We start from the raw sequence: 12,697 nt of genomic DNA, 5'->3' as shown, positions 1-12,697 counted from the left end.
CCAAGTCTGGGTCAGCCTGTTCCTTCAGAAGTGACCTCTCTGTGGGCATGTAGTAACACCTCTGGCTAGCTAGAGAAGGAAGTACCTTGTCCTTGTGATTGTAGCGGAGTTTATTCTCTTGTCCTGAGACAAGATTGTTCACTTGGTCTAGGATACGGTCAGCAAGAGCAGACCATGGCAGCCTAGTCGAAACCTTGGGTTCCTTCTTAGGACCCGAAAAAGAATTCAAGACGAGAAGGGCGATCTACTGCAGAGGCTGTGGTCGCTTCCCTGAGTTCATCAGCACCACGATCTCACCAAACGTCCTCTGTGTATCTCGGGGGTGTCTGCACCTCGAGGCAGAGGACCCTCGAGACCTTCAAGAGTGCAATCCTCCTGAACAACTCTAAATATAGGAGGGAGAACCTCACCAGACCCCATAGATCCATCCTGAACAATGCGGGCATACATCTGGTGTGACCCTAAGGCCTCACCAGGAACATAGGCCCTCGCTGCTGAACTCTGGGGTGAGCACTCTGCAGAGTTCCTCCTGTCCGCCTCGCCCCTCCCAATAAAGCCCGAGTAATTAGAGGGAACAGGGTAGGTGCCAGCAGCACCCTCAGAGGAGCACACATGCACACTCAGCACGTTCTTCCTCCCGAGGGCGAGATTTCCCGAAGGAGAAACAGCGACCATGGGACATTTGCCAGGAATGAGATACAATTACAAAGGATCAGCACCCAAGAGCATCATTGGGCGCGTTACCCCCCAGACGAAGCCTTGCCCGCCTTCCTCCGGTATCGCTTCCTCCCGTAAAACTTCCCCCACTGCTCAAGAGACCGGTCACAACACTCCGCACAAGTACTACTAGATTTAGTGCACTCCTGCCCCCAGCAATATGAGCAAAGGGCATGGGGGTCATCATCCACAAGTGAGTGGAAATTCCTGCACTTCTTAATGCCAACCCCAGGACACACTCACCAGGAGAAGGCAGTCTTCTTGGCCAATGGGTTTGCATTGTTGGATGTAATCAAAACACTATTACACACTAGTATCGCACAAAAACAAAGATCCCACCAGGCAGAGAGTGATGAGAAATACTTTTCTCGACAATGGCCGAAAGCAAATTGGAATGCTCACGTCCAGTCGGGTCCCTCCCAGCTGGTAGTTAACTACCGAACTACCTTGTTTGAAAGTTCAGCAGCCATGTCCAGGCTTCACCTTAAGTAATTCCTATTGTAAAGGACCAAGTGTTTGTATATTATGTAGGAAACGTCGAGGTTTGTATATTTTGTAGGAACAACGAGGGTCTGTAATTATGTAGGAACAAAACCTATTTCTATATAAGTAAATTTTGTGTATATAATACATAGGTTTCTATTTTTAATTGATTGATAATTAAATATACAAGAATATTAATGATCAAGTTACTCATAGATTTTTCTTCCATTTCAGCCTTGCAGCTGGGTTCATTTGTGGAATGTTGCATGGAAAATCTGTGAGCGAGTGCAGTGCTTTAGGGCATAGTGCAGCTACTTCATCTCTAAAATCTGCTCCAGCTGTTCCAAACACACTAAGTTTTGAATATCTTCCTTGGGGAAGTAAAAGGCCATTCATGAAAATAAGTTGTTAAAATCAGTTTCTTCACAATGGTGTTTATGCTGCTGAATTAATTTTGCCAGTGTTGTTGGGAGAAATTTATATCATAATGTTTTAACATTCACCTTGTAGTCCTACTTCAACCGAATTATTTGCTCATTTAATAATACTGAATATGAACATTAATTACAAATACATAGTGATATTACACACAGTTACTAATTACAGGCAACCAGCCCGAGAAGAGTCGTTGTTAAGCTCATAGGTCTGATAAACTAATCCTTTATAATAATAATAACTAATTACAGGCAGCCCCCGGTTACCAGCGGGTTCCGTTCCTGGGGCTTGATGGTAACCGAAAATAGTCTGTAACCGAAATTCAAAAGTCTACGGGCGCCACAATCCACCTTACGGTGACCTAGACTGGTTAACAATGCCTTAGAGAGTGTCTTGGCCAAACAGTTTGCCCTAATATGTAATAACTCTTTAATGAAAATGTGGAATTTCATTTGCCTAATCATTAACTATGGTCTGCATGATACTTCTGTAAATTTTTAATGGCAGATTTGATGAACTTACTGGCAAATCTTTGACTACAATGAGAGAGAAAAAAAATCACCTTTTAAAGAATACTAACTTTTCTCCGTCTCTATTTATCATATCTTTTAGTTAATTAAGTTTAAAAAGCAAAAGAGAATGATAAAAGTATTGTAGTAACATTATATTCGTTGCTTAAATGCTACAGCCATAAATAACTGAATGAAAACAGTTGTTTTCCTACAACAACTGAACCGAATTTGATAATGTTTTGCTTGCATTTCAGCCATCGTATGATAGTAAATAATTACCGTAGTTTTGTTGCAAATGACATTATGTAGAATAGGACTGATATATTTTTACATTATATACATTTATTTGCTATGGTAAAAATAACGGTACGGAAATATAGTACTGCTAAATTTAAGCTGCATTTGTAGCAGAAGCTAATAAAACCATATTCACACTGCTAATGACTATAAATTATCTTAGCTCAGTAACATGGATGAAACTCGACTGTAAATAATAGTGGAGAAAAAAGTATTTTAATAAAAAAGGCTGGGCATGAAAGAACAGATTTTACTGTTGTTTTCACACCAATAAAAGATAAATACACAAATCTCGTATCCTGATGAAATAGGGTAAAAATAGCGAAAGGAATCTTCATTAAAAAAAGAAAAAAACACTCCCAGAGCCTTCTATTAACGAAAATAAATAACGAAATGTAGTTCACAAGATGATGTTTTTTAAAGTTATATTTTGACTTTAAAACACTTCATATAATGAAACGTAACCTTGTCGTATATTAATAGTTTCTAAAGATTAATTTATGCTAAATATAAGCAAGAAAACCACTCTATTGTGTTAAATGCAGCGAAATAAACTATTTTATTTAAGTCATATTTAGAATTTATTTAAGTCATATTTCGAATTTAAAACACTTCATATAACGAAACATAACTTTGTTCCATTTAAATAGAGTTTACTTTACATTAAATAGAAGCAAGAAAATCGCTCTGAATAGAGTTAAATGTGGCAAAATAAGCATACCTCCATCAGGTGATTTTCCAAACCATAACATTATCAGTTTGTTTGTATTTATAATGCAACAGTAATATATGACTACATACAATATTACTATTGGATACAGCAAAGTAAAGGCTAACTTTTTAAAAGTCAAGGAAAAGATGCACAATCTTTGTTTGTATTTTGCGGCACTCTCAGCACTTAGGCTAAGCCACCAATAACCAGACAACGGTGCTATAAACCGAAATGCCAGTAGTAAGTCGTGGATGCCTGTATTATAATGAACTATGCTAACAGAATGGAATGTAGTCTCATTTCTTTTTAGGCCATTCTTATGGTCTGAGCTAAGCATGTTAATATAATTGCCAGCCTTCATTTAATGCATTAACAGGACTTTCCATTATCATTTACTTGCAATGATTTTATCAAGCTACTTTCTATTAACCTCTCCTTGTAAATTTCAAGCTTGTATTCTCTATGCTTGTGCTAACAACATTTGATTTCCAATTAACAGGATAATAACAGGACAATAGCCAGACTGTCAGTAACCATCAAAATGTTATGGAGGGATGAATTTTCTCTTGATTTAGTAGTGCAGGCAGTCCCCAGTTATCGGCAATCTGGTTTTATGGCACTTGGCTAGCGACAACGATGACTGGATTTTTGGCGGCAATATGCACCGATCTCTGCTTTTTGATGCTGATCCCCACTTAGCAGTGATGCCAATGAGTGCTGTTATTGTCAATTTTCGGTTATCATTACACCATTGGGAATGGAACACCGCTCCCCCAAAATAACTAGGGACTTCCTGTACTGAGACTTTTATTTAGAAATTATGGTGATAGCAGCAATCCTGAAATGACAAATTCATTAAATATTTTATAATTTTTCATAACTAACAAACCTGCAGTCTTAACATTAGGATAAATCTTCTAGTGCCAGCTGGAAACCAGTAAAAATTTCAATAGAAATGTATATGCAAGGAACTGGTGGCATCTGTCCTCTGTCACAAGTTGGGGGGGAACAGCCACCGACCTAAGTTGTGGGCCTCCTGGCCCCTCGGTTATTCTTCCAACCCAGGTTAAACTGTTAGAGGGGTGGTTAGAGGTAGGCCTTAAATGTTAAGACCACAGGTTTGTTACTTATGAAAAATACAAATTATTTTTAAAATTTATTATTTGTTCTTACACGGAAGAAACCTGGGGTCTTAACATTAAGATAAACTTACCTCTTGGTGGGAGGTACGGAACAAACCTGGGGTCTTAACATTTAAGATAGATTTACCTCTTGGTGGGAGGTAAGTAGTATCATTAACAAACTGGAGATTTGCCACACCAGGTCATTTATTCTTATTTAAGAGAAATCTAAGAAAGAAGACCTACACCTCTGAACCTTGGATAATGTGTAGATCCTATTTTCAGACTTGGGTTTTCATACAATGCCATAGTTCATTGCGTAAACGGAAGATGAAAAGCTATCTGTCCAAATAACAAACCAATGTAGCAAATTATGTAGGTTTGTTATCATCACTATCTTTCCTTGCTGAAGAAGGAATGTTTTGCTACTGAATGGTAACTTCATTCACTAATCCCTTGTGGATGAGTAGCTTACATATATGTTCAAGATTTGTCGCCACACAGTTTGAATGAATTTTGGGGGAAAATGTTCCTAATACCATTCATCACTATTGGCAACTCTTCAGATTGCCTTATATGAGTTGGAGTGAACTGAAAGACATTCAGTCTTGCTAAATTTAGGTGGATAAGGAGAATGCTGTCACAACCTTCCATCCAAGGACAAGTCATAAATATTTTACAATAAATATATACTCAGAATTTGTTCCTGGTTTTAATTCTTATCTGTTATGATACTTTCTGAGCTGTAATTTTAATTTGACCAAATAAAATCAAATAAAGATTAGAAAGAACACATAACTGTAAAATTAGCATCATTTTACAACTTTCTTAGGGGGAAAGAGGCCCTCAAGGGTAGGAAATATTTACTTTCAACTTCCCATGGAAGGTACAGAAATTTTTTAACATTTTTTTTATCTTCCTCTTTCCACTGATGAGTTTCTTTTTGAGTTTTTCCTTTAAATTTAGCCCCATCATGGGTGTAATGCATTAGCGTATATTACCCCGGACTGTGAGGGTTAAGGATTACTCTAACAGCATGGCCACTGCAGTCACCCTGTATCACCTGTATCATGCCCATTCCAGTTCATGATGGATAAATCTTCATACTGCCCATAGGTAAACAAGACAAAGAAGATAAGAAAAGACCCCTGTCATCTCATTTATTTCCCTTTCACACTATCATCTTAGGCTTAATACAACCTGTCCCGCCAGGGGCACTGGACAAGCAGCCACCACAGAACCCAAGGAAAAAGTGTCCAAGGACTTATGGGCAATATTATTCAGTAAGAAGGAAGTGAATGTGGTTTGGTGACGCCATAGACCAGTATTCAGTATTCTAAGACCAGGTAAATTTTTCCTGAATGCTGAAAAGGAACTCGGCTCTATGAAATCATGTGCTTTTGCATGCCTGATAATGGCTGAAGCAACTGATAATGACGAATAAGCATTCCTGATCGTTTCTCGTATCCAGAACGAGATTGTATTCTTGAATTTCTTTCTTGACCCAGCCTTAGCCAACAAAAAGTTTTATACATCTTGGTCCGAGATGTTGAGTTCTTTTTAGTAACCACACAGTATTCTGACAGGTCATAGCAACATTTCATTGGGGTCATCGTGAACAGTCTCCCACAGAAGGTATAGAAAAGGAGACGAAGCTATCATCAACTCCCAGTAGGTTTGACATCATACGACAGGGCTGGTCCATACAAGTCTCAAATCCCACTAGGGGAACAAGACTGCTCAAAGCTCTTAATCAGCATAGATATCTCCCAAGATGTAGTTATTTCTACATCCTTCATACATACAACTAAAGCTAAAGCAGCCCTGCAGCTCTTTGTAGTTGAAACAGAAAATCGTTTTTCTGTTCTGAGGAAAACCAAGAAATCAGCTAGAGGAGAGGTACCCCACCTATAACACTAATCACAGTAGATAGACCACTTTTCCTGGTACACAGATGTGGAGGACTTTCTGAGATAATGCTGTTCTTTGAGAAAAGCCTCTTGTTTGCAGGAGATACTTGGTAGTCTCCATCTGTGAAGAGATAGAGGGACTTTATCGACTGATGATACCTCTCCGCATGAAGTTGACAAAGTAGATTGTGCCAGGGAGGTTTCTCTCATGGTACCTCTCAAAGCAGTGACAGCAGACCCGGAAATCATTCTGCTTGGGACCATAAATGAGCTATCAGAGTCATCTTGAGATTGTGGAACCCCATCACTGTTCAGGACATGGCGAATCAGGCAAAGTGGAGAAACCCCATGCACATCCAGGTTGTCCCATGGATGTTGCAGAGCATCCTCTGCTGTTCAAACATGTCTGATACTACTCTAGTTTCCTGTTAGGACTACTGAACAGCAGACTTCTAGCTTCCTGCTGAATTTTGTAGCAAGGAGGTTATCTTTGGTCTCCCCATAGACAAAACAGCCTGTCTGCAATCTACTGGTGCAGAGACCACTCTGTTCCCAGGATCTGGTTTTTCCTGCTTAGCTTGTCGGCCATTATATTCCTTTTGTCTGGAATGTACCTGGCCATCAGGTCCACCGAGTTGTCTACTGCCCACTGATGTAACTAGACGTTATTGGATGAAGTTGGTGAGACACCAGTCCCCCCCCTGCTTGTTCACGTGAGCTACTATCATTGTGGTCTGACATCAGTAGAACAGAGTGCCCTGTCACCCTCTCCTGAAACTCCTAAAGTGCTAGAAAAGCTGTCTTCATCTCTAGCACATTGATGTGCAGTTGACTGTCCTGCTGACTCCACTCCCCGGAGGTCAGTAGGTCCTCTAGATAAGTCCCCACCCTTCAGAAGAAGCACCTGAGAACAGGAAAGTTCTGGAGGGGTTGAATTGAGGGACATCCCTACTGTTAGATTGTTGTCATCCAACCCCTGCCACAGTAGATCACTTCTAACCTGTGAGGACAAAGGGACCTGGATGTGAGGGGAATCTCTTGCTGGAGACCTAGACTCCTTTAGTCTCCACTGTCACGGTTGTATGGGCAGGTAGCTTTAAGGAATGAGTTTCGCCTGAGAAGTCAACAGGCCTAGAACATCCTGCCGCTGTTCCGCTAGTATTGATCGTTCAGACAGAAAGTAAGAGCTACTGTCCTGAACTTCTCATTCCTCTGCTCTGATAGAAAAACACTCAACGTAGCAGAGTCTATCACTTTTTCCAGGTTAAGAATCTTCTGACTCGGGATTAGATTTGACTTTTCCAGATTTACCACAAAGCCTAAGCTTTTCCTTGGAACTCGCTAAGACCAGCCAGTCGTCAAGAGATCTTAGAAGTCTGATCCCCTGAGAGTGAGCCCATGCCAACACCAAAGCTAATATTCTTGTGAACACCTGCGGAGACGTCAAACTGAATCAAAGAACCTTGAATTGGAACACCTTTTCCCCAAGAATGGAGTGAAGAAACTTCCGAGAAAGGATGCATGGGGATCTGGAAGTAGGTGTCCTTCAAGTGTAAAGTCAGATAAAGTTGTTGTCCCTGACTTTGCATAGACTGTTTGTGGAGTCTCGATTTTGAACTTTGTCTTCCTGACTAAAAACATGTTCAACATTGACAGATCTATGATTGTCCTCCAATCACCATTGGCCTTTGTAACCAGAAATATTCGGCTGTAGAAACCTGGCGAAGGATGCTTTACTTGCAGCACTAGGTGTTTTTGAGATTTTTAATTGTAAGACAGGTGCAGGAAAGGGTGATGTGAAAGAGGAGAAGTGAAGTCGAATGGGAGTAGATAATCTATCTGAAGGACATCTACTATCTACAGTTCTGCCCCATTAAGTCTGCCACATGGCCCAGTGGCTCACCAGACATCCCCCAACTGGTGGCAATGAGTGGGGAGAGGCAGCTGCTCTAAAAGGGCCATTGTTGAGCAGGCTTCTTCATTAAAAGAGACCAATTGAGAAGGTTCAGGTGCAGGAGCTGATCTCACAGTCTTCTTCTGTTTAGGTTGTTTGGTGTCTCCTGACATTAGGTCTAGTCGCAGCAGATTTACTTCCTGCCTGCTGTACTAGATTATCATTCGTATCTGTCCTACATCTGTCTGTGGCCACCTCCAACGTATCCTTCAGCAACAGCAGTTGATACTTGAGATATCACCATTCCTTAGAGACAATAAGGACTCTACATCTAATGTCTGGGCCACCTTGGGTAGGGCTGCATCCCTTCTCATCAAAAGAATATTTGCCCATACATTCACACTCAGATTTCTTATGTATGAGATGGCCTTAGACCCAGGTTGAAGGGCCTTAGACCCAGGTTGAAGCAATCTAATAAAAACTGTCTCATCCACCGAACTCCTTGTCAAAGCTTGCAAAAGTAATTTTGGCCACAGCTGTAGACCATAAATCCAACCAAGATGCTGTCTGGAAGATTGAAGTTGTCATCATCTCTAAAGTAGCCGCTTCTTGACTTGTTAAGAGAGGAACTTACTATCCTAACATGATAAAAAAATGGGCTCTAGATTAATATACCTTCTAAGTAGTAGAACAATAGGTGTCATATAATATCTCCTATGATGAAGAAGAGAATCTGGAAGAAACTTGAAGATCTGTTCGACCTTAACAAGTTATCCCAGTTCGCAATCAACAAATTCACCTGCCGAAGAACTTAATCCACATGACGGGAGCATGGCAACTCAAAGGAAGTCTTAACCTCCTTCTTAGGTACTAAGCAGCACTTTAATACCTATAGGAGTGATTGTGGAAGGAGTTTCAGTCCTCTTAGAGGTTATTGCACTGACGAATTAGATTTTTAACTTCTGCATTAAAGGAAAGGAATCCTGGTTATCCAAATCCTCCACTTCATGTGGGTGACCAGCCTAAGTGGAGGGCACAGGAAGATCTTGAAGACTCTCTTTGGAGACTCGCTCTGGGCAACAAAGAATCTCCCTCTCACGGTGAATGTGAATCTTCCCATAACCTGGTCGTGTCACGTCCACGGGCCGGGAAGACTAATGTCGGTCATGGTCCCTGCTCCCCAATCCTGAACATTTGATTCTCCCATGTCCAACTGTTCCACTGGATTGACGGTCCAGTGGACAACTACTAATACCATCCCCTGTAAGCCTAGAAACAGCATGGACAATCACCACTGCATGGATGTTATCAGAAGAATCTGTAACCTGGGATTCCTTGATTAGAGCTTGACATCCTTCCTCTAAACTTCTAACAGGCTGAACAGGTGATACAGGTACTACATCACATTCCATGTTAGCAAGAGGCCTTCCACATATGTCCATATGGAATTTGTAGATGCCCCAACATCATCCACAGCAGTAAAGTCACAATCCAGAGCCTTCTGAGGATGAATGGACATGGGCGAACCATGTCCATGAGCAACTGACAACTTCAGAGCCACTGCCGATTATGGAACATATCTCTTGACTGGGATGTGACTATCCTGGTTCAAAGAAGAAGAAATAGTCCTTTTCTTGGCACTAGGATCAGACACAAAGTCCCCCATTCTCCAATGCTTGACTGGAGGCCATACGGGGGAAATGGACAACTGCGACGATGACGAAGAGGAAAAAGAAGAGATTGATGCAGAAGGTACACTTCTCTTCTTCTTATAAGCACAATTACACTCTTCAATCACCAAATCCAGTCTTTCTAACACCGTCTTGACTAGGAAATCCGCAGACACGGTAGTTGAGGACATCCTTGTATTGGCAGGCTGTAGCATCACTAACGTAGGCAAAGCTGATGGTGACGTCACTAGCAGATAAATCAAGAGAGATGATGTTGGTACTACTGTCGGCAAGACAATAGCGACCTTAAACAATGCACCGTTGGTACCATGGTACCATCTGCATCCCACTTGATGTCACAGCATGAGACCCAATATAGTGGAGGCCCGGGGGAGTAGGGACAGCCATGGTAGATGGTACTGGGTAGTGTGAAGCCAAGCAGTGGGACATACTCCTGATAGGCCTAGCGATGCCCAAACACTTGCCATCTATGCATCACAGGCTGGAATGAGAGACAAAATGGTGATCCCCCTCCTGATACATCCCTCGATAATTTGTTGGAAGAACAGGGAGGGTTAGCCTCAAGAGGGGACTCAACAAAACATGAAGGAGACCCTTCTTGGAGAACCTCTTCTACTACCTAGTGACCAAGAACATTCTGAATAAGGATCCATATTCATGGAAGCTAGGAAGTGTGAACAAGGGAAACCACCTACACCGGGGCATAACCTCTGAGGTTTCCTGGATTTAGTGGTCGAGCTTGTAGAAGGGTTAAGGAAATCTGTGATAACTCAATTGTTTATCACACGCACATAAAACCCACGAAGCACAGAAAGAAACACGGGTAAACAAAGAACCAGCTTTAGGAGGAGAGAGCGAACAAGACGTCATCACTCAAAAGGTAGTAATTAGAAAACTGAGATGTCACAAGGCCCAACTTCGGTCGGTGGCTGTTCCACCTAACTCATGACAGGGGATAGATGCCACCAGTTCCTTGCATATACAATTGTATCAAATTTTTTACCGGTTTACAGCTGGCACTAGAAGATTTATCTTAATATTAAGCTCCCTTGTTTGTTCTGTGTATGAACAACTCTCATATAGTTCTGATAGTTTATGGTTATTACATCATAGTTATAGTTATAGTCGAAAGTAAATGTTCAAAATTTGTAATACAGATTTTTGTACTGAAAAACGAAGATGGCATTACTTTTACTCCATGCTTAGAGAGGTATCACACATGAATGAATTACTTATAAAAGCTACATAATTCAGTATTTGAATAATTACAAACATATTAGCATATTCATAATAATAATATAATATTACTGTGTAATATTACGGAAGGTAAATAGCAAAGAATAAGAAAAAAGAACCTAACTAACTATAAAAGGGAGATTAGTCAATTATGCGATTTGCAGGATGCTGCTCTCATCACTAGTGCCAAAAACAGGTTTGCAGCCGAGGGGTTAATATTGTTCATCTCAATGTTGTTGTGTAATAAAATTAAATATAAAATATTATAATACTAATTAGTTTTAATAATACAACACATGACAACAAAATCTGATGCAAAATTTTTAAATAACATTTTTAACAATGTTACTTTGCTTATCATCTCCAAGTTTGCTAGTATAGCACAAGTAAATCTTTGTTATTTTAACATATTTTGTTCCTATAGGGAGGGGTGAACATCCCACTCCACCATTTTCCATGAAGTCGAGGTGCCACAGTATTAAATAATACAAATTTTAAATCTTATGCATAACAATACTCTTCTACAACTGAAAGGCCATACTACTACTAATCCATTACTAATAACCAATTTTGGATGAAATTCATATCATATAATGTTGATTTATCTTATCAAATCATTGTGAACCATCACTGCATTGTCAGGGACATAGAGTTCTCAGCGTTCTACCTAATCCTGACCATGGAACACTTAATATGCAATGACATTCTATACAATCCATTTTGTGACTACGTAATATAAAGAAGCCATTAACAAAAATAAGTAATATCTTTACCTTATTTCTAGTAATCTGATAAACCAGTTTTTATAATTCTTTCATTTCAATAATAACCATAACTTTTACATATTACAATTAATACACTGTACAATATATGCTAGCACCTTAATTTCAAACAGCCCTTTTATGTATAATCTCAAAATAGCACAGCATTTATCATTTTTTGTCATTATTTCACATATAGTACATATATTAGCTGACTACATTTTTCACTTTTAGAATTATAGAAACTTTCCAACAATGCTCAATGCTTCGCAGTTTTTAAGTCTGTACCAGTTTGTATAAATACAACACAATCTTTCAAGTTTGTATCTTTCTGTATAAAAACATCTCCAAATGTGAATACTGTATAAATGTGCCACATTTATGTGAAAAATAATGTTTTATCATCAATAACTATAAGACAATGAATCTTACAAGTAACGAAGAGCAAAATATAAACAAAGTAGCACTAGAACCATTCCACCAAAAAGAATGTATTTGTCTTGTGTCGATCGTCTCTCAATCATTCGCATCACTGTATTAGAAAGACCTAGTGTATTGGCAAGATCTAGAACACGTTTATGAGCTCCTTTTAAAGTTTTTCCTTGATCACGTATGCCTTGTAGGACTGATGTGCCTACCCCTAACAAGTCATCAACATCTCTATTTGCATTCTGAAAGAAAAAGAACATGTGAAATAAATTTTGAACAAAAGTAAATGTCTGCTCAACTAAATTCCCTGGCAAAATTTCAGAATTTCAGCATGAGTCTATTTCGAATACCTTAAATCATATCCACTGAAATTTACTGCATAACGTAAAGAAGCAAAGACTTACACAAAAATTAAAACATCATTGCCTAAATATCCATATTTTCTGTTGTGCTGCTCAAAATGTTTACAAAAGTTATGTATATAATGGGCAAACTTTGT

The 12,697-nt window shown here is 39.7% G+C and overlaps 2 protein-coding genes across 9 annotated transcripts in view; one reads left to right on the top strand and one right to left on the bottom strand.

The window, feature by feature from the left end:
* Positions 1-12,229, top strand: part of LOC135219934 (uncharacterized) — a 276,412-nt gene extending 264,183 nt beyond the window's left edge. For all 7 annotated transcript variants that reach the window (XM_064257162.1, XM_064257159.1, XM_064257166.1 and 4 more), the window contains exon 6: positions 1,435-12,229. In XM_064257162.1, coding sequence (XP_064113232.1) covers positions 1,435-1,612 — 178 coding nt within the window. In that variant the 3' untranslated portion in view covers positions 1,613-12,229. The remainder of the gene's footprint in view (positions 1-1,434) is intronic.
* The window catches only part of LOC135219935 (Golgi SNAP receptor complex member 2-like), a 107,550-nt gene continuing 106,117 nt past the window's right edge, over positions 11,265-12,697 (bottom strand). For both annotated transcript variants that reach the window (XM_064257167.1, XM_064257168.1), the window contains exon 5: positions 11,265-12,440. In XM_064257167.1, coding sequence (XP_064113237.1) covers positions 12,198-12,440 — 243 coding nt within the window. In that variant the 3' untranslated portion in view covers positions 11,265-12,197. The remainder of the gene's footprint in view (positions 12,441-12,697) is intronic.

The sequence above is a fragment of the Macrobrachium nipponense genome, chromosome 1 (assembly GCF_015104395.2).
Source record: "Macrobrachium nipponense isolate FS-2020 chromosome 1, ASM1510439v2, whole genome shotgun sequence".
NCBI lineage: Eukaryota > Metazoa > Arthropoda > Malacostraca > Decapoda > Palaemonidae > Macrobrachium > Macrobrachium nipponense.
This window is presented reverse-complemented; position numbering and strand designations above follow the sequence as displayed.